This window comes from Vespa mandarinia, chromosome 14 (genome assembly GCF_050613455.1).
Source record: "Vespa mandarinia isolate Hongniang chromosome 14, ASM5061345v1, whole genome shotgun sequence".
Classification (NCBI taxonomy): domain Eukaryota; kingdom Metazoa; phylum Arthropoda; class Insecta; order Hymenoptera; family Vespidae; genus Vespa; species Vespa mandarinia.
The window spans coordinates 2,774,631-2,802,500 of record NC_140823.1 but is presented as its reverse complement, the minus strand read 5'-3'; the positions used below and the strand labels follow the sequence as shown (position 1 = coordinate 2,802,500).

At 24.8% G+C, this 27,870-nt stretch overlaps 1 protein-coding gene across 1 annotated transcript in view; it reads left to right on the top strand.

Moving 5' to 3' along the window:
• Gdap2 (ganglioside induced differentiation associated protein 2) overlaps positions 1 to 27,870 on the top strand; it is a 34,384-nt gene that overhangs the window by 5,048 nt on the left and 1,466 nt on the right. The window contains exons 3-12 of the mRNA XM_035862081.2: positions 10,258 to 10,446; positions 11,193 to 11,335; positions 12,024 to 12,156; positions 12,942 to 13,051; positions 13,280 to 13,519; positions 15,193 to 15,364; positions 25,011 to 25,164; positions 26,978 to 27,117; positions 27,529 to 27,583; positions 27,723 to 27,866. Coding sequence (XP_035717974.1) covers positions 10,262 to 10,446; positions 11,193 to 11,335; positions 12,024 to 12,156; positions 12,942 to 13,051; positions 13,280 to 13,519; positions 15,193 to 15,364; positions 25,011 to 25,164; positions 26,978 to 27,117; positions 27,529 to 27,583; positions 27,723 to 27,866 — 1,476 coding nt within the window. The 5' untranslated portion in view covers positions 10,258 to 10,261. The remainder of the gene's footprint in view (positions 1 to 10,257; positions 10,447 to 11,192; positions 11,336 to 12,023; positions 12,157 to 12,941; positions 13,052 to 13,279; positions 13,520 to 15,192; positions 15,365 to 25,010; positions 25,165 to 26,977; positions 27,118 to 27,528; positions 27,584 to 27,722; positions 27,867 to 27,870) is intronic.

The following is a 27,870-nucleotide window of genomic DNA, read 5'->3' as shown; positions in this document are numbered from 1 at the left end:
TTTTTGTACATATATAGTTAGGCATATAGTTTAGCATATTATATTTGTTGTTTCAACCATAGAAGAAAGAAATTAGCTTAGAAATTAATTATAATTAATTATAATTATAAATTATTATTATCGTCTTGATATTATTTCTATTATATCTTTCATAAAACAGTAATAAGATATATATATATATATATATATATATATATATATTTCATAGATCATTCGTATAAAAATAGTTTCATTCGATTACGTGAGGTATATAAATAAATTGAATTATTATTGCAAAGTAATATATATATATATATATATATATATATATAATCCGATAACGATTAGACGAATAGTAAATTGTCTTTTCTTAAATTTAATATTCGTAATTTTCGTAAATTTAATTTCTTTTTTTTTTCTTTTTTTTTTTTATACATAATAATAAGAATTAGAATAAATTATAGAATGCAAAATTAAATTCGTTTGAAAAAAAAAAAAAGAAAAAAAAGAAAAGAAAAGATATTTTCTTAATATTTTACCTAAACCACGAAGATTTTCTCAGACGTAGTTTCAATCGGTTACGTGAGGTATATAAATAAATTGGATTATTTTTGTAAGGAACATAGTACATACTGTATATAATCGCTGTAACGATTAGACGGATAGCTAGTTGTCTTATGTCATTTACTTGACCGTCATAATGTCATCATTTATCGACTTATGAGCGCTCGTATAAATGCCAATAACTGAACGGCTATAAACCTTGAGGACAATCGTATGTTCTCTCTCCCTCTCTCTCTCTCTCTCTTTATCTTTCCTTCTCTCTCTCTCTCTCTCTCTCTCTTTCTTTCTCTCCCTCTATCTATCTCTCTTCACAAAATCCTTTCGTTATTCTCATAAATCGATCAGTTTGTTTAATCTAAACGATACATACATACGATTCATCGATAAGACGATACCGATATGCTGATCGTATATTTTCCATACCGCAAATATTGATCATGATCTATACTCGATTACGATACATACAAGGTTTCTCGTAGATACTATTGGATGGTTAGAATCGATATATATATATATATATATATATATATATATATGGTTGATGGGTTGGTTATGGGATAAGATTCGAAGTCAAATGTAATTATTAATCTATTCGATCGATCAAGGAAATGGATGGACGTTAACGATTTTTATATTTCGATGTTTCCTTTTAATACGATATCTTTCTATTACATATGTCTTTATATTGATTGGAACAAGTGTTACCGAAGTCTCACGTTTCAATAATCGATCAATGGTATTCTTTTCTTTCTCTTTCTTTTTCTTTTTCTTTTTCTTTTTCTTTTCGTTTTGTTTTGTATTTTTTTTTTCTTTTTTTTTTTTTTTTTTTTTTAGGAAGCTTCCTCTTATATTTCTCTTTATTAAATCTGATCAGAAGAAGAGAGAGAAAAAAAAATATTAGTCCAAAATGTTTCTCGAAATAACGCGTAATCGATATTTTAAAATCGTTCGAAAAATTTCTTTTAGATCAGGAAATTTTAATGAAAATTTTCATGGAATCGTTTATCTTCGTATTTTTGTATTTCTGAATCATAGTTAATTTTATACGTAAATAAAATTTTCTTGAAATTCTTTATTTTGTTTTCCTTTTTCTTTGCATTAAACTACGTACTACGTACATTAAAAATTAATATATCATTGTTAATTATTCCTATAAAAAGAAATATATATATATATATATATATATATATATATGTATGTGTGTATATAAAACAGACGAGACACTAATTGATATCGTCGATTGGAAATAGTTTTACTCTTTTTCCTTTCTTTTATTCTTTCTTTCTTTCTTTCTTTCTTTTTTTCTTCCATTCATTCACCTATAGATTATTTTTATAACATATTATATTTTATATATATATATAACATGGATTTTTTATTTTTATATTTCATTATAGATACCGTTGAGTCACACTTAGGGTACAACAGGTATTAGCGCACACGCATGATTGAACAACGTGCGTGAAGATATATATATATAATCTAAACTCATTATAATAATTACTTAGTACATAAGAGAAATCATTTTTAAATGGTTTCCAATAAGAATTTTAATAAGTACGCGTTTCTCTTTTTTCTTCTCTTTTTTCTTTTTTTTTTCTTTTTCTTTCCTTTTGTTCTTCGTCTTTTATTTTTCTTTTTCACTTTTTTCTCTTTTTCGTTCTCTCTCTTTTTTTTTTCTTTTTTTCTTTTTTTTTTCTTTTTTTGCTCTCGACACGAATGAACCGAATAATAGTGCACATTTGGATTATAGTCACGTTGACCGTTTGTTAATGATACTTTATCGTCTGGTATTATACGGTTCAACAAACGGATGTGAATAATAGTTACCTAGTCGAACACATATTGTACTAACAATAAGTTCATTCAGATTCTTCGCGATTATACATATGCATTAGGCCACTCACTTTTTCTAATGAAAGGTTACGCTAGGATGATATCATCTCTTAATACGAACGAAACCTAAATAACAGATAGATAACAAATAATTATTTATATATATATATATATATATATATATATTGATTTTTTCTTTTTGATTGGTTAATAAATATTGTCAATAATATTTCTTATTATTTCTATAGTAAAAATTTACATTTTGTTTTGAAAACATTATTTATTTATTTTTATTTATTTATTTATTTATTTATTTATTTATTTATTTATTTATTCCAATACAGAAAATATATAAGGTAATATATATATATATATATATACATATATTGAAAATATTATTGTTTTTATTTTGATAGTAAACATTTTCACTGTGTTTTGGACCTTTATTCATTTTGTTTTTATTTATTGTAATACATTTATATATATATATATATATATATATATATATATATATTTATATAAAATTAAAAGTACTATTGATTTTATTTCAATAGTAAAAATATTAACATCTCCGCTTATATTTCGTTATTAAACAAGAAAAAAGGATAAAAAGGAAAGGAAATTATACGTTAGTATTTCAAGTATTTAAAGTGTAAATTTAATTCGCAACAATAATGCGCATAGTTTGGGGAGACCAGAATGGATACTATTATCGATGGAATGAATTAAACGATTTTAAATTAAACTACACATTGCTTGAGCAAAATTGTGTAGTACACGAAGATAAAATCTATCCGATAAAAGTGAACTTTCTTATTCAGTAGTGATATGAAATTATTACATATTATCAATTTAATAATATTTTAATAAAAATCTTATCTATTATTTCAACGTATTTAATTTTATTATACAATACAATTATTATTTTTATTATTATTATTATTATTATTATTATTAAATGATTATAGATTAACAACCAACATAGAAACATTCAAAATATATCATTGTAATATTAATATATATTGATAAAAAAATATTACAACTATAATATATATAAATTATATTATAATATCATTGTTATATATAATTCTAATCATACAATTGTTACGATAATTATCATTATAATTATATACATTTATTTATTTATTTATTTATTTATTTATTTATTTATTTATAATATAAATATATATATATCTTTTTTTTTAATTTTGATATAATTATAATATTATAATGTATATTGATATATGATAAAATTATCATTTAAAATTATAATAAATATATATGTATATATAGTTGTAATAGTTATGACAACAACAACAACAACAATAATAATGATAATAATAATATGTCAATTTTTTTATAGATAATTTATTTAAAAAAAAAAAGAAAAAAGAAAAAAAAATGTTAAAAATTGAAAAGAGAAAAAGGAAGAAAAAATAATATTGCTCGATGACAGTACGCAATTAACGTTAGAGAGTTAGACGCGTTCGTGCTTCCGACCGTTCTCCAATTAGTCCAAAGAAGCTGTCGTCGTTCTCCGAGACTCATGGTAACGCTTTTTGCTCGACGCTTTTTGCTCGACGCTTTTAAGTGGATTCTCAAAACGCCACTCACCTTAGCCGGTTTTACAGAGGTGGCTGCTTGTGTTCCACCAATTCTTGTATTATGAAAAATATCTTATCGTATACTTACTGCATACCATTGCACCATCAAAACTAAAACGAATTTATTTTTTGACTTTCTTATAACGCGACCTTCTTCGAATTAAACAATATATACATATATATGTATATATATATATATATATATATATATATATACTTTCTTGGATTTTGACGTATTAAAACGAAAACAAAAACAAGAAAAAAAAGAAAAAATAACCAATCAAAAATATTCTTAATTATCGATCTTTCGAGTTCTCTTTATTAATTATAATAGGGGCGGGCCAAAAGTCTCTAATTGATTTTAAAAAATCAATTACATTGTCCCTCCCCTCCTGCTCCTCTCTCTCTCTCTCTCTCTCTCTCTCTCTCTCTCTCTCTCTCTCTCTCTCTCGTTCTTTACCCCATTTTTTCGTAGACATTTTAGACCTTTTTTCTCTTTCTTTCTTTTTTATTTTTTATCAGATTACAAGAAGACAAGACTAATTTGTAAAGACTAGCACGTCCAATCAACAAGCCCGAATAATATCTCGAAGAAAGGAACGATATGATTTTTCAAAATCATAAAAATTTGCAGATAATATAAAGTCAAAAGAAAAGAAAAAAAGAAAAAAAAAAGAAAGAAAAGGAAATAAATGAGAGATAATTAGAATATCGTTTCTTCGATATTCTAATAAAATTTTAATTGAACATTTCTCATTAGGAGTAACAACATCTTTTGGTATTGGATACTTGAGAATACTTTAGGGATTAAAGGAGAGAAAAGAAATGTATGAAAGATATGGAAAGAAGGAAAAGGGAAAAAATCGTGGAACGTTTCTTTCATCGTAATTGTTTGTTAATATTCAAAAATGAGAAAAACATAATTTATACATAACGTACGAAGATAACAATTACTGACCTGACACAAACGTGCTATAACCAGACAGGCAAAGAGCCACTTGGTTGCTATCGGATATCAGGCAAAAAACACCTGACGTGATCTTCCTTTTTTTCTTTTCTTCTTTTTTTTTTTTTTTTTTTTTTTTTTCGTCGACATTCCTGAGAAGGTTGTATAGGTCCACATGCTCGTCTCGTGCTTACTTGCTTGCTTGCTTCCTTTCAAGAATTTATGTGGGTCAAATAGCGTTTCTTTTTTCACGATCAGCTGTTCGATGACTCACTTGCTCACTCGCTCGCTCTCTTGTTATTATATTTTATTTTGTTTTTCTTTTTTGTTTTCTTTTTCTTTCTCTTTTTCTTTCTCTTTTTCTTTCTCTCCTTCTTTTTATCCAATATTTTATCGTAATGTCTTTCATTTTCCGGGACATTTTTTCTCTTTTTCTTTTTCTTTTTTCTTTCTTTTTCTTTTTTTTTTTCTTGTTTTTTTTTTTGTTTGACTTACTAACAGATAATTAATTTTACGTATTGGAAAAGAAAAGATAACACGAATGTTTTCATTTCATTTAGTTAAAAACTACGATAGATTGTTTTATTTTGTTTTGTTCCTTTTTTTTTTCTTTTTTTTTTGTTTTGTTTTTGTTTTTTTTTTTGTTTTTTTTTTTTTTTTTTTTTGTTTTTTTTTTATCATCCACATTTAACATATATGTATTATTTTTTTTATTTTCAATACCTTTTGAATTAAATGAACATTGCTTTATAATAATGCAGTCCTCTATCTCTCTCTCTCTCGCTCTATCTATCTATCTATCTCTCTCTCTCTCTCTTTCTCATTTTGAAGATCTTTCTAATTGCGAATGACGTACAACTATGCAAGGGAAGCCACTTCGTCGAGAGGGCAAAGAATTCAGCTTTTTTTCCCTTTTTCTGTCTCTCTCCCTCTCTCATTTGCATAGATACACAGTTAACGAAAGAGTGTGCATGTGTGTGCCCATTTTTTTTAAAGGTTTCTAACGATTGGATAGCTCTACTACAACTCTTGGCACGCGAGTCATCTAATCTCGTGTGAAACCTTTAAAAAAAAAAAAGGGGGGAGGGAGGGAAAAAGAAAAGAAAAGAGAAAGAAAAAAAGAAGGAATAAAAAAGGTGTAATATTTAGACAAAGCCATTCTACTTTTTCAACGACTTCTTATAGAATTTTAAATCGATATTAAAAGAAAAATATTGATCGGATAATTATCCAAAGAGCAAATCGTTATCTATCGCAATTGTCGTCCGATAAAACGTATATGTTCTCTTAGTTGAATTGATTTTTTATTACAAAATCAATTGCACACACCTCGATATATTTTAACCCTCGTTCTTTTTCAATTTCGTATTTTCGCGAGCTAGTGCTTGTAATTTTAATAATTTGACGAAGGAAAAAAGAAGTGACGAAATACAAAAATGGACTTGTCTCGAAAGATCTCGATAACGATAATAATACGATTTTGAAGTCGTTTGTAAATCCTTGACCTTCTCCGTCTCCCACCCCCCACCCGTCTCCTCTCCACCCTCTGTCTTCTTCTCTATCATATTTCTTTTTTCTTTTCTTCTTTTTTTTTTTTGTTCTTTTTTCTTTATCAAAAAAAAAAAAAAAGGGAAAAGAACTCTATTCAGCAATTCGAAAAGTTATTTGCCAATAAATAACTTTTCGCGATAAATTTATCTGACAATATTTTTCGAGGAATAGATATTGAAACGGATAACATATTTTACATATTTATTTTACCCCCTCTTTAAAATTCAAGTACAATTGAAATATATTTGAATAATACGTTGGAATGAAAATTTGAAAAGTAAATTTCAAATGGTGGATGGAGGAGGGTTGGGGAGAAATGATGTCAGAAGAGACATACACACACACAGAGAGAGAGAGAGAGAGAGAGAGAGACACGTATACAAAAGAAAAATTGTAGAGCTTGTTTCAGATAGGAGAAGTGCATACTTGTTTTGAGCTGACGCAGTGGAATTCGATAAAGTAATGTGCTTGTAAAAAAATATTTTTTGCAAGCGCACGTTCAAAGGAGAAACTTAATCTATTTTTTATTTTTTTATTTATTTATTTATTTTTTTTTTTTATTTTATTGTTTTTCCCCTTTTTGCCTTCTTTCTCTTTTTTCTTTTTATTTTGTATCTTTTTCCTCTTTCTTTTTTTTCTTTCTTTTCTTTTCTTTTTTTTTTTCTTTTTTTTTCTTTTTTTTTTTTTTTTTTTTTTAACTACGATCAGCATTTTCAATTCGCCATGTATATGGAGTTAAGTTCAATTTTATGTTTATCAACAGAAAAACTGAGCTTGCATACAAACATGTACACATTAAAATACTCATACTAAAGAAACGTTTAAATAAATTTTGTTATAAAAAATTTAACAATATATATATATATTTTTTTTTATATAATTTCGAACTTCTATCCGAATTTCTATTTATTTATAACTCGGTTAGTGATCAATCATACGCTTGTTGTAAAAGAAAGAGAAAAAGTTAAAAAAAAAAATAAAAAAGAAAAAAAAGAAAAAGGAAAGAAGGAACGAAAGTAAAAGATATTATCGTCTATTTTATGTGACACGGAAAAGAAACATTGACGAGGAGTTCAATTCAATAGGAATAGACGTGTATAAGTTCGAAAAAAATCTATTACTTTCGACGATCACGTCACCTTGATGCTCACGTTAATCCGTCAAAGATGTCCCATTTTACGAGTAAATCGATAAAAAGCCGAATTCAATGTAGCTCTTCCATTTAATTATTATATTCACGTATAGTTCGTGATATTATGAAAAAGATTATTAATTATTATTTTCGTATATGTTGAACGTTTAACAAATTTTTTTTTGATCTTTTTTTTTTTTTTTTTTTTTTAAATACAGAAACAGAAAGATTCAATAGAAATTATATATGTAGTTTAAATAAATAATTCAATAAATTATATTATATAATGGATATATATATATACCTGGATATATTTATACATATAATTCTAATTTTCTATAGAAATATAAATAAGTATGGATTAATAATAAATTATATATACCTAAATAAAGATTATATAAATAATTGAATAAATTATATATATATATATATATATATATATATATATATATATGTATATAAAATTCTTTTTCTAATTTATATAGAAATATTTGTGGATATATTATAAATTAGATAGTAAACATCGTAGTGGAATAGATATTGCATGATTCCTCTTTTAATTTATAATGGCACTTTAACGTTAGATACATTTGAAAATTCACGAATTAGATGAAACTCGCTCTGGCAGATTCTTCATGATAATTCAATTTTTATCCATCGAAGAAAATCCTTAAAGCTATCGTCGTTCGTTTGAAGTGATTCAACTGAAACGATTCGTGATTTTCATTCGGCAAAAGCTTGCCGTTCTTAATCTAATCTTAATGATTCATACAAAGATAATTCTCTCGAACGAACGAACGAACGAACGAACGAACGAATGAACGATAGAACGATAATTCGCATTTTTTAAATCGTTCATCAATGAGTATTCTTATATAACGAAATAAACTTCTGACTTACTTTTACATTTTTCTCCCTTCTTTCTTTTTTCTTTTTATCACTTTTCAATTCAAAATACTATTATTTATTAATTAATCATTTCTTCATTAATTACATACATTCATTACATATTATTATTAATAATTGTATCTTCATTATATATATATATATATATATATATATATATATATATATATATATATTCTATGTAATATATCCAAGTATAAAAAATAATAATACATTATTATTTAGTAACGTGATATTACTATTATCATTATAACTAAAATAATAATATTATCATAATACTATTACTATTCCCATTAATATTATTATTATATTATTATGACATTCTTTCTCATCTCATCTCTCTCTCTCTCTCTCTCTCTCTCTCTCTCTCTCTCTCTCTCTCTCTCTATCTATTTTTATCAGTAAAATAAATATTTTCAAGAACTATCGTCGATTATAAACTTAACGATATCATAAAAGATATACCAAAGAAAAAAGAAAAGAAAAAAAAAATAGAAAGAAATAAAGAACAATCTATATATATATATGTATATATATATATTAACAACGCATACGTTATACCAATCAATTTTAGTTGCAACACGCGTAAGTGCGCTAGCACGTCATATGACTATTGTAAATGTGAACGTCGATTTCTCGTACGTATTTAAACATTTAAGAAGATTATTTCGAATATACTATAAAAACCTGAGGTCGACGATCCTCTCTTTTATACTATGAACTGGAAGGGTTGGTTGCGTGAGAGGGTATAGGATCGGCGTTAGGCCAGACGGCGCCAGTCGTTCTGTCTCCTTGTCTTTTATAGGGGAGCCTATATCCTATATAACTTCTATGTTCTTCTTTCTCTCTCTTTCTCTCTTTTTCTTTTACTGTTTCTCTTACTATTTCTCTCTCTTTCTCTCCCTCTCTTTCTCTCTCTTTCTATACATGTATACATATGTATGTGTGCGTGCGTACGTGTGTGTTTGTGTGTATGTGTGCGTACATGCGTGTGTGTTTGTGTGTGTGTGTGTATTCACTTGGATCTATATGCAAGTATAAAAGTTTGACCGTACGCGGAAACGAAAACGCACGGAACAGAGAATAATTTGAGAAAATTCAATTGTTCCTCCGGGCCATGTCCTTCGGTATTTTACTCTCCCTCTCCCTCCCTGCCTCTCTCCCTCCCTCCCTCTCTCTCTCTCTCTCTCTCTCTCTCTCTCTTCTACATACGTATATATACAGGTACATATCTACTGTATATGACCTATATTTTCATCGATAAAGCTGTTTATTTTTAGAACCTAACGTACACCAAAAGCATTTTTCGGTCTTGACTTTCCGGTCTTGAAAAAGAAAATATTTCATATATATATATATATATGAAATATTTTCTATATATATAAATAAATATATATATTTAATAATATAAAAAAAAAATATATATATATGTATATATATTTATTAATAATTTATTTGATCAATGTATCCGTTCAATATTGTGATATATTGAAATGAATTTTGTTCCTTTTTCGTATTTTTTATTTTTTTTTTTTCTTCTTATTTCCTTTTTTTTCTTTCTTTGTTCTTTGTCGTTAAAAAAAAAAAGAAAAAAAAAAGAAGATGTAGACTTGAAATAAATAGAAATTGTTTTCTTTATCTCGATTGTTTATTTAATTATTACCAATAAACCGCAAATAGTGCGAATAAAAAGGAACATTGTATACACAATGGAAGTAACGTAATCGTATTGCTTTCAGCTGAATGAGGCTGATGGAACCGTTGCGTATCGCCCCGGATGTCGTCGACATAAGTGCACTAAAAAAATGGACCGATTTTCCTGTCCAACATCGATTCACGGACTATTCGAATTCTATCGATGAACCGAGTCATCACACCATTAGTCCATTTCCATGTCAACCTGCACTTAACAACAAAATTGCATTATGGTACATTTATTATTTTATTTCAATATATTCCATTTGACATATGATATTATTCAATTATATAAGCAAATATTATTGTCGAAAATTATTATTAACATAATATTTACTTGTATTATATTTTGTAATTTTTCCATATAATATAATTAAATTGTATAGAAAAAAAAAAAAAAAAAAAAAGAAAAATAAAACGATTCATCTAAAAAGTGAGGATTGATTATAATAATTTTCTTTCAACATTTATTATCATTCTATATTTATCTAATCCATCGGAATTCATTTGAACGCATCTACGATTGATTTTGTTAAACAAATTATTATTATTTATACATTAAAAATTAATACCCATGTAATATTTATATTATGTTTATATGGAGTATATAAATTAAATGATAGAAGAAAAAAGAAAATGATTAGTATGCGGAGGAAAATAATTGGTAGTAGAAAAAAATGTAGTCGGTCAAAAAAAAAAAAAAAAAAAAAAAAAGAAAGAAAAGAAAGAAACAGAAAAAATAATAATAATTTTTATATAAAAGATATTATTTTATTTCAATGCTATTCTTTTTCTTTTTTTTTTTTTTTTTTTTTTTTGTTTTTGTTTTTTTGTTATTTTTTTTAATTAATTCTATATAAATTCTTTTCAGCGAAATAATCAAAATTGGTAGAAGTATTGGCATTTAATGTTTTATATATACATATACACACACACACACACACATATATATATTACATTTTTTATATTTCTTTTTTAGGACTGGCGATATATCCATTTTACAAGTGGATGCCGTGATAAACTCCACAAACGAGACAATGGACGAAAATAGCATCATGTGCCAAAGAATATTCGATCGTGCAGGGTCAGCACTTAAGATGGAAATTTATAACGAAATAAAAGGTGTGCGTCTAGCTTTGATAACGCATTTCATTTCATTTCATTTCATTTCATTTCATTTCATTTCATTTCATTTCATTTCATTTCATTTCAACGAAGAAGAAAAACAATCCTCGTACAAAATTTATTTATTCATTAATTATACATAAAATTGTTCGTAAAATTTAAAATCAAAAAAATAAAAAAAAAAAAAGAAAAGAATAAAAAGAAAACAGACATATTAATAAACAAATTATATTATTTTTATTGACGTATAAGATTTTTAAATATTTATATATTAATAATTTTCTTCAATAAATAATTTATTTAATTGTTATAAAAATAAAAAAAAAGAGAGAATATAACATATATTTATATATATATATTTTTTTTTCTTGTTTTTTCATAAGTAAATTATTAATTTGATTAAAGTCAAATAATAAGATATAAATATATTGAACAAAAAAAAAAAGCAAAAAAAGAAAAAGAAAAAACATTGATAATAAATAAATGATTATTTATAAACGTTAGTTAGATTGACAGTTAGATGAGTTAAGCAACTTGATAAATAAATATTAAAGGCTAGCATTTTATATAATATTAAACGATTATTGTTAATCGATATATTACGTCCGACCGACCAATCGGATACTTTAGATATCCTTAAATCTATAATAACAATTTTTTCTTTTTTTTCTTTTTTTTTTTGCAGAATGTAAAACCGGTGAAGTCCGAGTTACTCAAGGACACGGCTTACCCGCACGGTTTATCATTCATACGGTTGGCCCATTTTACAATATCAAATATCAAACAGCAGCTCAGAACACATTGCATTGTTGTTACAGGTACGATATTATTATTTATGTATTAATATATATATATATATATATATATATATATATATATATATAAAAGAAAGAAAAAAAAATCAATCGATTATCAACTTGAACGGTGATCATGAAAGATAGTATGAGTCATTGGAGATATTAAAAATAAATATTTAAACGAAATTTTTTCAATTACATAAAAGAATTATTAATTTTTTTATTTATTTATTTATCTTTTTTTTTTTTTTTTTTTTTTTTTTTTTTGAGAGAGACAAATACACTCGCTTTTCCAATTGTTTGTCATTGTGGAAAAGTAATTTTTCAATAATTCAAATTAAAATATCACAAAATATCTATTTATCTCTTGAGAAGTGAAAAAAAAAATATATATATATAATATGACTATTGATCATTTTCATAATTATCCTTATTATTTTTGAATCAGTATATCTTTATACATTTTATAACGATTAATATTTATGATGATATATTAATATAAAGTAATATAAATTGGACAATTCAAAAGGCACTTTTGAAATTAAATTATTTATAATAAATCCAAATGTTTACATATAACGATCATTTATTGTACAATAAAAATATATTATCATTGATTAATAAAAAAGAAATACTGATCAAAAATGAAATAGAATTATATGATTGTCGATTTTCTATAGATTGTTATTTGTTGAATTTGAAAAAAGAAATATTTTCTAAATATTTATTAAATATTTGTCAATGTAATTTTTTTATTTTTATTATTTTTTCTTTTTTTTTTTTTTTCTTTTCTTTTCTATTTACAGAAATGTATTACAAAAATCAAGAGAGCTTGGACTACGTAGTATCGCTTTGCCAGTGATTAATTCAGTGAGAAGAAATTATCCACCTGATGCAGGAGCACATATAGCACTTAGTACGTGAATATCATTTAAAATCTAATCATAATCATAATCATAATAATAATAATAATAATAATAATAATAATAATAATAATAATAATAATAACAGTAATCTCAATCGGAGATTAATAAATTCTTTGGTAATAATTTTGATTAAATCATTAAATAAATAAATAAATATATATACATATACATATACATATACATATATATATATATATAAAAATTATATTTCATTGTAGGAACGATAAGAAGGTTTTTGGAGCAATATTCAGACTCTCTGACATGTATAATCCTCGTTCTAGAAGCCTGTGACCTCGGTATATACGAAATAATTCTCCCGTTATATTTTCCAAGAAATTTGGCGGAACAGGACAACGCATGCTGGCAATTACCAATCGATATAGGCGGAACCGATGGTGAACCATTGTTACCCGATCGTCAAATTAGAATTATTGACAATCCTCAACACGCTTTACATGGTAACAATCTGATAATTTCCATTGAATTAAATTGATATTAGATCGAAATATATCTTTTTGGATATTTATCATTGTTTTGTAAATGATAGAATAGAATGATAAAATGAATTAATAAACATTCAAAATGGGATAGGTAACATGATGAAATAATATTTGGGATAATAGAATTTAGGTTTAAATCATATGTCGATTGTTTTATCATTCGACGATATCATCAAGTGTCATCGTTCAAACATTGTACATATATAAGTGCTTAGAGAATCATTTAGATTTTTTTCCGTTTTTATTTTCTCTCTCTCTCTCTCTCTCTCTCTCTCTCTCTCTCTTCTTTCTTTCTGTCTTTTTTTTTTTTTTTTTTTTTCTTTTTTTTTCAAAGGTTCAAGTTCAAATCAGGGCAACCGTTGGGAATCGATCATACCGTTTTAAGTGGGTCATTCGGTAAATATATATGGCTCTGTGCATTACTTGGATGGGTATCGAATTAGTCGATCGAATCGGGACGAGTATAGGACCTTAAAGCTCTAGAAATAGATACTATTATTCGATTTCTATGCGAAGAACTCTTGATCGAGAGAGAGAGAGAGAGAGAGAGAGAGAGAGAGAGAGAGAGAGAGAGAGAGAAAGCTATCATATTATATTATTTATTTTCAAACGTTCTTATGTCTCAAAGAGAAAATTAATATTAAATATTACATATAGAGTGATCCAAAAAAAAAAAAAAGAAAACGGACAGAAGTATTTATCTAAGCGTCCTTTTTTAAAAATCAATTGGAAACCATTGACACGCCCTATATATTTCAATACGAAACAATTATCCGTTCAAAGATATTTTTCAACCTAATTTGTCAACACTTTAAAAATAATTTCAAATAGTGCATTTGAGATTTATACTACACATCTCAGACCCTTTGAACGACTATCATTTATACTATAACGAATGATTTTGATTTTGAAAAAAATACTATATATTCTTTGAAATCTTGGAAATAATAATAATAATAATAATAATAATAATAATAATAATAATAATAATAATAATAATAGTAATAATAATAATCGATAGATTTAGAAATGCAATTTCAATGACATTATGAGAAAAAAATAAAAGAAGGAAATAAAGAATTCATGAATCGTGCGACGAGCAAATTGTTTGAGCTTAAGGTTTATCTAGGGTGTCCTTGAGAACCTCTCACAGATACAAACAAAAGGGTTAATTATTTCTTTTCTTTTCTTTTTTTTTTCTTCTTCTTTTTCTTTTTTTACAAAATATTTCCATCCATCTAATAACTATATGTTCTATATGAGATGATCGTGATACACACATTGATTACCTGTCACATTATACGTAAAGTTATGTCATTTGTTGTAATTCGTTGATATCTCGATCGTCACGCACATTGTGTTTTATGATTAAAAAGGGGGGAAAAAAAAATTCATTCACTGTTAATTATAACCAATTATTAGAGTAGAAATGACAAATGGTGAAAACAATTAATATCGCTAATGACACACGCTTATTATTATCTGTAAGAATCATTATAATCGAGATATATATATATATATATATATATATATATATATATATATATATATATATAGAAAAGAAAAAAAAATGAAAAAGGAAAAAAGAAAAGAAAGAAAAAAAGAAAATAAACCATGCGTATTATTTTCAGACGACGAAGAAACCGTAGAACTTTCTGCGCAATTGGAGACATCTGTTAATATCGGTGAACATGCATTTGCACAAATGCAAGGTGATTTGGATAGGCAAAGGCTTCTTGGAGAGAGATCAATTACCGATCCACTTGCTGATATCATGATAAAACAAATGCAACAAAAGGAAAGGTTAGTAATTAGTCATTCTAATTAAATGGATATAATATTTATAAGAAAAATTATTATACCGTTGTAATCATCGTTCGTATAAGAAGTTCGTCAAAAATTCTTAATTATATGATGAAAAGTTTTTAAACTAAATATTAAAAATCAATTCCTTTCTCTCTCTAATTTTCTTTTTCTTTTTTTATTGAACTTTTTGGACTTTCATTTAGATTTGTAATTTCACTAAGTTTATTTATTAACTTTGCTATATGAAAAAAAAAAAAAAAAAAAATGGTATTTAATATCATTTAAGAACTTTTGGCCCACTCTATATACGCGTGTATATATATATATATATATATATATATATATATATACGCGTGTATATATATATATATATATATATATATATATATATAAATATGATTGTAACGATAGTAACATAATTGATTTAAAAAAAAGATCTTAAATAGATTTATCTCGAAAATCAAACAGAAGTATTGTAAAAAATGAATTATGGAACGTATTACCGAGATTTGTTCTACACCTAAGAAAATGATGTTTGTTGATCGGTGATGACGACGTTCTTAAATTTAATTCTTCTTACTAACAACTGATATGACTCAAAAGTCACGTAAACGAAATAGTACACGCCCAAGAATAGTAACATCATTATCTTATCTAACGACGTAATTGCCATTATGTGCAAAAATAATATTGCTAAATGTATTCGAAATGTAATCCTCTATAATGCAACGTACGTAATTTTTAAATTCTCTTTTTATTTCATTTTATTGTCATAAGATTGTTTTTTCTTTTTTTCTTCTTTCTTTTTCTTTTTGTTAATTTAAGTTATAATTAGTACAGTATAAATAAAATAAAAAATAAAACAAAAAAAAAAAGAAATTATTCTTTTGAATATAATTATAAATATTAATTATATTATGCTACAGCTTTATTATAATAAATATACTATACTGAATATATTATATCTATTACTATTATATTATATTATCTATTACTATTATCTATTACTAATATATTATATCTATTACTATTATTAATATAACAATTATTTTGTTACTATATATACATATATATATATATATATATATATATATATATATATATATATATATATATATGTTTGTGAATTAAACAAAGTATAGTATATTATACTGAGTAAATTATATGTTTAATTATAATACACTATATTAAATACATTATGGCAAATTATAATTAATTATTAATTAACAATCTATATTAAGTATGGTATATAAATAAATATATATAATTAATAGATATATATATATATATATATATATATATATATAAATAATATAATTTTTGTTTTTGTAAACAAACAAACAATAACTTGGATTATAGAGGATTAACGACGTATCAAAAATACTAATCATATTAATCATATTAATCATAGATAGGGAAAAAAAACGTGAACAAAACGATAACGTTCATATTATATTATCTAACGTTTTAATAGAACGAAGCTTATAACTAATCTTGATTTTTACGTTTCCATTAACACATTCTCTTAATACATTAATATCTTCATAGCTAAATTATTCTCAATGAGTCATCGATTACTAAGAAAACGTTCAAGTGTGTTTACATTTGGCAAGCAATTTTAATACAAACAAGCTGCATAAGTGTATTCTTACGTTTGCATTTCCTGTATCATATACGTCCTCGATCTCGATATAAGATAAGAGTGGTTATTTCATTTCAAAGAATAGGATAAATAGAAGAGAGAGAGAGAGAGAGAGAGAGAGAGAGAGAGAGAGAGAGAGAGAGAGAGAATAAGGGAGGGAGGAGGAGAGAGAGAGATAAATAGGACACTTTGAATTGTTCCCAAAGGATAGGTGGCAAGTCATGTTAGGTCACTCCCACTGACCTCAAACGTATAAGCAGTCAATAATAGTCTCTCATCTCTATGGATTATTCGTAAATCGTTCTACTTTAATATTAATGTATTTTCATCGTGAACAAATATGATTATTATTTGACTATCGGTTTTATTTTTATTTTTATAAATTTTTTTTATTTTCTTTTATTTTTTTTTTTTTTTTATTTATTTATTTATTTACTCATTCATTTATTTGTTTAACAATTCTTATTGAAAATTTAATTTCTTTTTTTTTTTTTTTTCCTTCTTTTTGCCTTTGCTTTTTCCTTGCTTATCTATGAAGATATGAGTATGTACAATTATGTGTATGTTACGTCTTTTTGTTTTTTTTCTTTTTCTTTTTTTGCGAATATTATTAGTCACTTCATGATAAATAATGATAGAATTTTATTGATGGAAAGAGAAAAAGAGAAAGAGAGAGAGAGAGGGAAAAAGAAATAGGACATCTCGAGTTGTTCCTATAGGATGATAGGTTGAAACTCATGTTAGGTCACTCCCTCTGACCTCGAACGTATAAGCAACTAGTCAATAATAGTATCTCATCTCTATGGATTATTCCTAAATCGTTCTACTTTAACATAAATGATTTTTCATTAAAATCAAATATCTATGGATATTTGAATTTTGATTTTATTTTTATTTTTATTTTTTTTTTTTCTCTCTTTTTATTTCTTTCTTCTATATATGTTTTATTTAAAAATTCTTCTTGAAAATATCTCTCTTGTTTTTCTTTCTTTCTTTTTTTCTTTTTTTTTGAGGCTAGAAGAAGGGATTGGGGAAGGGGGATATACAAAAATATAAATAATATAATTAGGTATATCACGTGTTATTTAAAGAAAAAAAAAAGAAACATATATATATGAATACGAACTATTATGAATTTTTATTGAATTTAATATATATATATTTTTTTTTGTTATAAATATTAAAATTTTCAAGGTAAATCATAATAGGATTATTTATCCTCGACTTCTTTCTTTCTTTCTTTCTTTCTTATTCTTTTTTCTTTTATTTATTTTTTATTTTTTATTCTTGTTAAAAACCGGTTTTTATGAAAACAATTCCTTGACCTAAAATTCTCAGTCTTGATCTTAATGTAACTTACATATATTTACATAGTCATATATATATACACACACACACACATATATATATAGTTATATGTATATATATATATATATATATATATATATATATATATATATATATAAGAACTGTGAAGAAAGTTTGATAAAGAATTAGAACAAACTCGTTGTATGAAATATTACTACAAGAAATAAAAGTAAATAAAGGGGAGAATTAGTTTAGATAGAAATAGAAAGGGTGTGTGGAGTTAGAGTCAAAAATTCCTAGATCGATTAAAAGTTCCTAAGAACTGGTTCAAAAAGTACTTAGATGAACGTCATTGAAAAAAGGAAAGGAAAAAAAAACAATCAATCACCTTGCTCTTTACTCTTTTTAATAATTTGGGTTAATGCTTAAGTGTATATTTATTTCAAACTTACCTACTTTAAACTTACTCATTAACAAACAAAAGAGCTTTTCGTAGAAACAAAAAAAAAAAGAAAAGTAAAAGAAAAAGAAACACAAGGAAAGGAAAGAAGACAAAAAGTATTACTCGAAAGAGATATAATAAAAAATTAATAGAAACAGTATGATCGATTATTGACTCACACGTGGGACTTCTTCCGAAAGTAGAATGATTATAAAAAAAGAGAATTAGAAAAAAAAAAAAGAAAAAGATAAACGAAAAACCGACCGACTAGTCTTCTGACCTCTATCACCCATTCCTTTATTCTCCACTACTTAAAGTAAGAAAAAAAAAGAGAGAGAGAGAGAGAGAGAGAGAGAGAGAAAACCGCAGAAACAAATATTGAATCATGCAAGTATCTTTCGTCACGTCATATATATATATGTGTGTACATACATACATACATACATACATACATACATACATATATATATATATATATATATATATCGTTATATACACATTCATTCGTTAGAAACATATATATATACACGTATGTACGTACATAAATACGTATGTAGTTAACGACGTCTCGAGCAGGCGCCGTGACGCTTATTGACAAAAGCGCGTGCCCACCAAAGTAACGAACGAAACTAAACGAAAGGAAACGAAATGAAACGAAAGGAAACGAAAGGAAACGAAACGAAACGAAATGATACGACGTCGTTCGTCGTTGTCGTTGTCGTTCTCGTAGTTCTGATCGTCGCGGTCACACGGGAGTGAATTTCAACGGCGTCTTTCAACGAAACCGATTCAGTTCGTTACGAACCGTCGCGCGGAATTGCCGCGTTACTTTCTCTTTCTCTCTCTCTCTCTCTCTTTCTCTATCTCTCTCTCTCTCTCTGTCACTCTTTCTCTTTATATCTCTATCTTTCTCTCTTTTTATCCCTACCTATGTATTTATCTGTGTTTCTCTTCGTTCGTCGATTTATATATTATTATTAATTATTAGTGTTTATTATTAATCGAACAAATAATACTTGAGTTTTTATTTCGTTATTCACTTTTTTTTTTATTTTATATATATATATATATATATATATATATATATATATATTTGTATTGAAAAGATTAGAAAATTTTTATATTTTTTACGACATTTTTATATATATAATATTACACGATATTTTATATTATAATATATATATATATATATATATATATATATATATACATATGTGGTGATATATATATATATATTATATATATGTGTTTGTATCTATGTGTGTGTAGGCATTTTTAAATTTGATATAATTATCGACGAAGAAAAATATTACAAGAGACATTGTGTAAGAAGATATATATATATATATATTTATATATATATATATATATATATATTATTGAGACTGTGGTGCAAGAGGGAGATTTTAAAAGAAACGATTTTTGTATTACCAAAAAATGGTCATGATTGACATGGTGGATGTGATCGAGGACGAAGACCGGTGCGTATTATGTGAATGTTACTGTGATATTTTAATGACAAAACTCACTTTCTCTCTCTCTCTCTCTCTCTCTCTCTCTCTCCATTTTCTTTTCTTCTTTTTTTTTTCTTTTATAATTTTTGAGTCACGGATCAAGGACACAAACACAATGCGGACATTAGGTGTCGATATAATCGCACGTGTTTTTGTATTCGTTTATATATACATATCTTTTAAATATTTGGTTTTCCTCGTATTTCTTCTATTATTATTATTATTATTATTATTATTATTATTATTATTATTATTATTATTATTATTATTATTATTATTATTATTATTATTATTATTATTATTATAATTATTATTATTATTTCTTAGCTGTTTACGCGAATTATTTGTGAAATTATATTCTCCGAATGTGTTTATATCTCTGCGCTGGAATTTCTTCTTCGTTTTATTTTTCTTTTTTTATTTATTTATTTATTTATTTATTGTTTTTTTTGTCTTAACAATTTTTCAAAAATATCCTTTGAAATTATTCGTCCTTATATTTATATACATACATACATACATATATATATATATATATATATATATATATATATATATATGTGTATTATCATTTTTATTGTGAATATTTGTTTGTTTGTTTGTTTTGCCTTGTTTTGTTTCGTTTCGTATTTTATTTCTTTCGTTTCCGTTCAATTTCTCTTATTCTTTATAATATCCGACTAGAAGATTTGATAAGATATTATTTGACTTCTGCAACGGGGGGTGTAATCGATATTCTCTGCGTTATCAACCACGTTTGCGATTGGTAGTTGCGTTCTGTCGCATTATATAGACGTATATGGAAGAAAGTAAATGATATACGTACAATTGATATGGAAAAGTAATATGATGATATAATTACAGAAGATAAGTGTAATTAATATGAAGGATATTTTCTTTCTTTCTTTCTTTCTTTCTTTTTGTTTTCTTTTTCTTTCTAATTTTTTTTTCTTTTTTTTTTCTTTTTATTATTTTTTTCTCCCTTCTTATTTTTTTCTTTTTTTTTTTTTTTCGTTTCGATTCGAACGAATGATTAGCAAATAATGTTTATTTTTGAATGGGTCATATATTTCGCTTCTATTATTTAATATTAATAATCATAATTTTCAGAAATTGTATATAATATAGAGAGAATGATAATTCAAAATAAGAATGAGTGAGAGAGAGAGAGAGAGAGAGAGACTATAATGACTAATGTGGTGTAATTGAAATTCGTGGTAGTTCGTATACGTCACATACGTATGTAGATACGTAAATACGTAACACATGCGCATATCCCCTGTGTATTTCTCGTTTACGTACACTGCGTCTAATTTTAGATTTGTCGAATCAATCGAATTATTCGTGAACTCGAATCGATTTGATTTACAAATTTAGAAATTTTGAATTCTTCATAAGAGATCGGAATTTATAATGAGAAATGAATTTGCGTATTCTGATTCGATAATAATATTGGATATTGATCAAAAAAGAAATTGTGTAGACATTTTTGATTCTGGTTTTTTTTTTTCTTTTTTTCTTTTTTTTTTTCGTTCTCCGTTTTTTTTCTCATCTAAATAAACGATAGAATATAATTTGCAAATTTAGAATAATAATCGATATTCTAATGTTCATATTAAACGACAATATTAGATTTGATTTATAAAATATTTATGAAACATTTAATATTTTATATCTAAACGAATAATACAATGCGGAATAATATAACAATAAATTGTAAAGTATAGTATATGTTATCGGTATGTATAAAAGTTCAATCAAATAATTAATATAATATAATATAATATAATATAATATAATATAATATAATATAATATAATATAATATATAATGATGAGTAAGTTTTTTTTATGTTGAAATTTTCTAATAAGAAAAAAGAAAAAGAAAAATAAGTAGGAAAGAAAGTAACATTGTTGATTTATTTATTTATTGATTTAAATATAATTATTTCGTCATTACTTATTGGTATCAATGAAATATCTGACAATTTCAATTATATATAATATTTCAATATTAACATATAAGATAAACATACTGTTAAATAAATCTTTAAATGATAAAGCATTGCTATTATATTTCACCTTGATCAACATTAAATACGCGTTAATATGAAAAACGTTGTCGCACTGAAGATTATCAAAAAAAAAAAAAAAAAAAATAAAAATAAAAAAAAAAACGAAGGAAGAACACGAAATTACCTTGAATGAAAATGTAAATATTCGTCAGAACGATTCGATAAGTTTCGTATGTGTAAGTTAATACCATGTTAAACAATAATACGTTTGCTTTATATGCAATTATGGCATTGTACATACTTCTCTTCTCTACGACCTACTTGATGCGTCTTACATTTCATGTAAAGGAACATAGATACCTATGCTTTATATATATATATTTTTTTTTTTGTATGTATATAAAACAAGGTAAATGGTTCAAGTAGAGCAAAAGTATATAGATTGTATTAAATATTTATCAGAACAGGATATATCCATGCTTTCTATAGATTTTAGAATTTTAAACTAACTATTACTTAATATATATGTATATATATATATATATATATATATATATATATATATATATATATATTTGGTATCTAGTTTATCATTGCATCTATATTAAATAATTTTTTTTAGAAACTACAAAAACTAAATAAATAAATATATGTATATATATATATATATATATATATATATATATATATATATATATATATATAGGTGTGGATCAGGAAATGAAAATCAAATGTATCACGTGTAGTGGAACATTAATTGTTTCAGTAATTAAAGTACACACAATGATACTCTACTTCCGTTATTTTTTGCTTGTGTTTTTTTTTCTTTTTTTTTTCTTTTTTCGAAGTATTCTTCTTTTCGATGGACTTTATCGCGTAAAGAAAATGAAAAAAAGAAAAGAAAAAAATTAAGACGAAAAGAAAAAAAAAAGGAACATTATTCGTACAATTCTCATAACTTGATCTAACTTGTACATAATTAGTAATTGGAATAATTACAGCGTTGAATCAACTGGGATCATAGTTAAAGATTCGTCTTGCAAAATCAATTTTTTTTTTCTTTTTTTTTTTTTTTTTATACTCAAACACATCTCACATTGAACATCATTTTGCTCTATCATGAAATAAATTTTAATTTTTGAAGTTAAATAAATTAAAAAAAAATCTTTTCCATTCTTTCCTCATCGTTTTTAATAATTTTGTAATAATTATCTAAAGGTTCAAAAATTTTAGAAAATATGATTTATCAAGAAATATTTTCTATTTTACGAATACGTTTAATTATTTCCTAAAGGAAAAAAAGAAAAGGAAGAATATTATTTCGTTGTGTATTTTTGTTTTTACAGAAAATTTTACGATCAAGAAGAAATTTTATGATTAACGAAAAAAATAAAAAAAAAAAAGAAGAATGGAAAAAAATCAAGTTTGATTCTTTTGGAATTTTTTCGAAAAATCGAAAAAATTTACTCCTCCATCCTGTATATAAAAATTTAAATTGCTATAGATATTATTTTATTTTATTGTGTTTTATTTTCATATGTACATAACAATAAATATAAACAAATTGAATTAATTTATTACATTCGATATTATTTTACAGATTGAATATACGTTTGAATGTTTTCAATTTGACATTTATTAAAATGATTGCAGCTAATACAATGATTCGCTAGAACTTTATCTTTTTGTCGTTTCTTTTTTTGAAAAGTATGCAACGACTTACGTGATACACAATAATCCTGTCACGAATACGAAATATTTACGGCTTTCATTGTTACGTCAAAGACTTTGATAATATTTTGTAATCATTTCAGAGAAAATTCGTACCTCGTAAGATTAATTATTCTCTACCATAATATTTTCCATTAATTTGAATAAAATTTTCTTCTTTTTTGTTTTTTGTTTTTTGTTTCTTTTTCTAACAAAAGTATGTAACATTTTAACAAAGAGAACTGTTGTTAAACTCATTTTTGAAAAAAAATAAAAAATCCTTTCGTTCGTACGATTGATTATATTTTTAATTTGTTTATATTTTACGACGATCATTTAGGGATAATAATTTTCATCAGATTTATTTATTTATTTTTTTTTTTTTTCGATACATTTAAGCGCGTAAGTTTTAAAGTAGGTTTAATGATAATTAAAATAAAGATATATAATTGTCATCCTTGTCTGGTAATTTAATGAGAGATCATTACTTGTTTTTACAATGATAATAATTGTATATTGACGTTGATAATTTACAAAATGAAAAATTTAGAAATGATCATTTTTTTTTTTTTGTTTTCCTTTTTTGTCCTCTTTGTTTATTTTTTTTCTTTCGCAATTTTAATAATTCCAATATCAAAATTTTGAACAAAAATAAAATGAATCTGCCGACAGTGGGGGGAGTTTTTTTTTTTTTATTGTTCCTTTTTAAGAATTATAAAATGACCTTGTTTCGTTTGACCTAACGATATAGTTTCATTTTTCTTGTTTTTTTTCTAAATAAATGAATAATGAAAAAGTAAGTTTTACTCGACAGACCCGAAGTGATGAATTTTCGACAAGATTGTCGTTATAATAGTACGCATAAAAAAAGAAAGAAAGAAAGAAAGAAAGAAAGAAAAAAAAGAGAATAATAACAGCTTAAGATTAGTAATACTTCTCATTTATTTATTGTATTTATCTATCTTTAATTATTTATTTACTTTTTCTTTTTTTTTCTTCCTCTTTTCATACAGGTACGAGAGACTTTTGAGAAGAGCAAAAACGGAAGATCTTACTGAGGTTTCCGGAATTGGTTGCCTTTATCAAAGTGGTGTAGATCGTCAAGGAAGGCCAGTAGTAGTGTTCGTTGGCAAATGGTTCCCAGCTACAAAGATTAACTTGGACAAGGTAATGATAAAACTTCATTTTTGTTTCTCTCTCTCTTTTTACCATTTTATCACATTTAAATCGATTTTTTGATTCATAATTTTTATTTATTTATTTCCATTTTTCTTTTTCTTTCTTCTTTTGAAATTTGTAGACAAAAGATATAATGTATTTTGTAAATATTAATATAAAAATAATTAAAGTATTATATATATCACGTTCGAATTGATTCTTTGATTCATAATTATTTATTTATTTACTTCTTTATATATATATATATATTTTATTTTTTTTTTTTTTCTAAGACTAAATATTTCTGGGATACTTTAGTTATTTTAATATTATATATGTATAATATTTATATATACTTAAATGAGTACTTGTTATATTATTATATACTAGTGTAACTATATAATTAATATAACATGACAACTATACTAATAATTATTATAATATATATATATATATATATATATATATAATTAAATAATTATTATTTTTGTTCTTTCAATAATTCATTCAAATTCTTTTTTTTTTTTTTTTTTTTTTTTTCTTTCATATATGAACTTCAATAATACCGTGAGATCAATTAAGAGTTCGAATTGTATTATCTCGTTTAGAGATTTCTCAGTCGTTGTGTTGCTTACCACGCCTTAGAAAAGTTTGCTTAGTCGCAGCCCTCTTTTCTCTTGGTAGTTACTGCGCGTCACTGTAGCAAATCAATATGTATATACCCAGAAATAGAACGTCTAGAGGAAAAAAGAAAAAAAAAAAAAAACCTCCTGAATCGAGCGGCCTCCTTATTTCAAGCGTATCTGTCCACTGAACTACACTTCTTTCCTCTTTTTTTTTTTTCCTCTTTTCCTCTTCCTCGTTTTCTTTTTCATTCATTTATTCATTCATTCAATCATTTTTATTTTAGCACCTTATTTATTTATTTCCTTCTCTTTGATTTTTTTCGTTTCGTTTACTTTTCTTTTTTTTTTTTTTTTTATTTTTATTTTATTTTATTTTATTTTATTTTCTTTTTTTTTTTTTCTAATATCTGTAACGATAGATCAAAAATCGACAAATCTTATTTATTTATTTATTTATTTATTTATTTATTTATTTATTTATTAAAAAGAATCCATTGCTCTGAATGAGGTTGCTGCCTTATAGCAAAGGGCACTTTCAATATTTCTTTTTATTTATTTTATTTTTCTTTTTCTTTTTTTTTTTTTTGTGCGACAATACAATCGTCAGTACGATTAAGATTAGATGAATAATATAAAAGAATAAATCAATAAATCAATAAATAAATAAATAAAAGAAATAGAAAAAACAACACGTCCTTTGAATGTTTAATTACGTTATTGCATTAATAATAAGAATTAATCAATTGATATAAATTCATAATAGTAATCGACAAGAATTAAAATATTTTATAATATCTCAATCTAAAATTTGACAGATTAAATTCATTTAAAGGACAGATGAATGATTTTTGGAAAAATCGTTCATTCTTTTACTTTTTCTTTTTCTGTTTATTTTTTTAGTTTTTTTATTTTTAATTTTTAATTTTTAATTTTTATTCTTTAATATCTAATAACGGAACATTATAAAAATAATTTTCTCTTACATTTAGCACTTTGATCTATTGATCTATACTATAGATCAATAGATTGTATTACATTTATCAGATGTGTTTATGCATTAAATTAATTTTTCTCTTGAACGTGCACGCAATTATGTTTTAAAAGCTCCATTAAATTAATCATTCTTTAATTTTATCTTGAATAAATATTTTTCTTATTTTAATTCATTTTTTCTTACCATCTTTCTTTCTTTACAGGCTTTACTATATGTCATTCAATTATTGGATCCAATCGTGAAAGGTGATTATGTGATCGCATACTTTCACACGTTGACCACAAGCAGCAATTATCCTAGCTTACAATGGCTACGTGAAGTCTACAATGTGCTTCCTTACAAGTAAGATTACAAAAAAAAAAAGAATGTCTACTTTCCTTTTTTCTTTCTTCTTATTTTTTTTCTCTTTATTTATTTTTCTATTATCCATTTAACGAACATTGTTGATCGGTTGATCGAATAGAAATCATTGTCAAGAAATATTAATCTTAATGTCAAATTTTTCTTAAAATTGTTAATATCAAAGTCAATTACAAAAGTATATTATTGAATGACATTGACTTACACGATTTTGTATATATATATGTACATTGACAATCGCATAAGATGTATACAAGTGAATTGTGCATCGTGCATAACCGTAACAACAATGATCGACCATGTATTAATAATAGAAATATTATTAGTGATATATATTGTTTCTAATATGTATATATACATATATGTATATATATGTTTGTTTGTTTGTTTTAGGTATAAAAAAAATCTTAAGCAATTTTATATCATTCATCCTACTTTCTGGACTAAAGTGAGTAATTCATCTTGTTCGTAGTAGAAACAAAATATTAAAAATAAAATGTTAATAATTTATTTTTAACTCTCTTTTTATTGTTTTTTTTTTCTTTTTTTTTTTTTTTTTGTTATTTTGTTATTTTGTTATTTTGTAGATGATGACGTGGTGGTTCACGACGTTTATGGCACCAGCGATCAAACAGAAAGTTCATAATTTACCTGGTGTTGAATATCTCTACGAAGTTATGGCACCTGATCAATTAGAAATTCCAGCTTACATTACGGAATATGATATGACGGTAA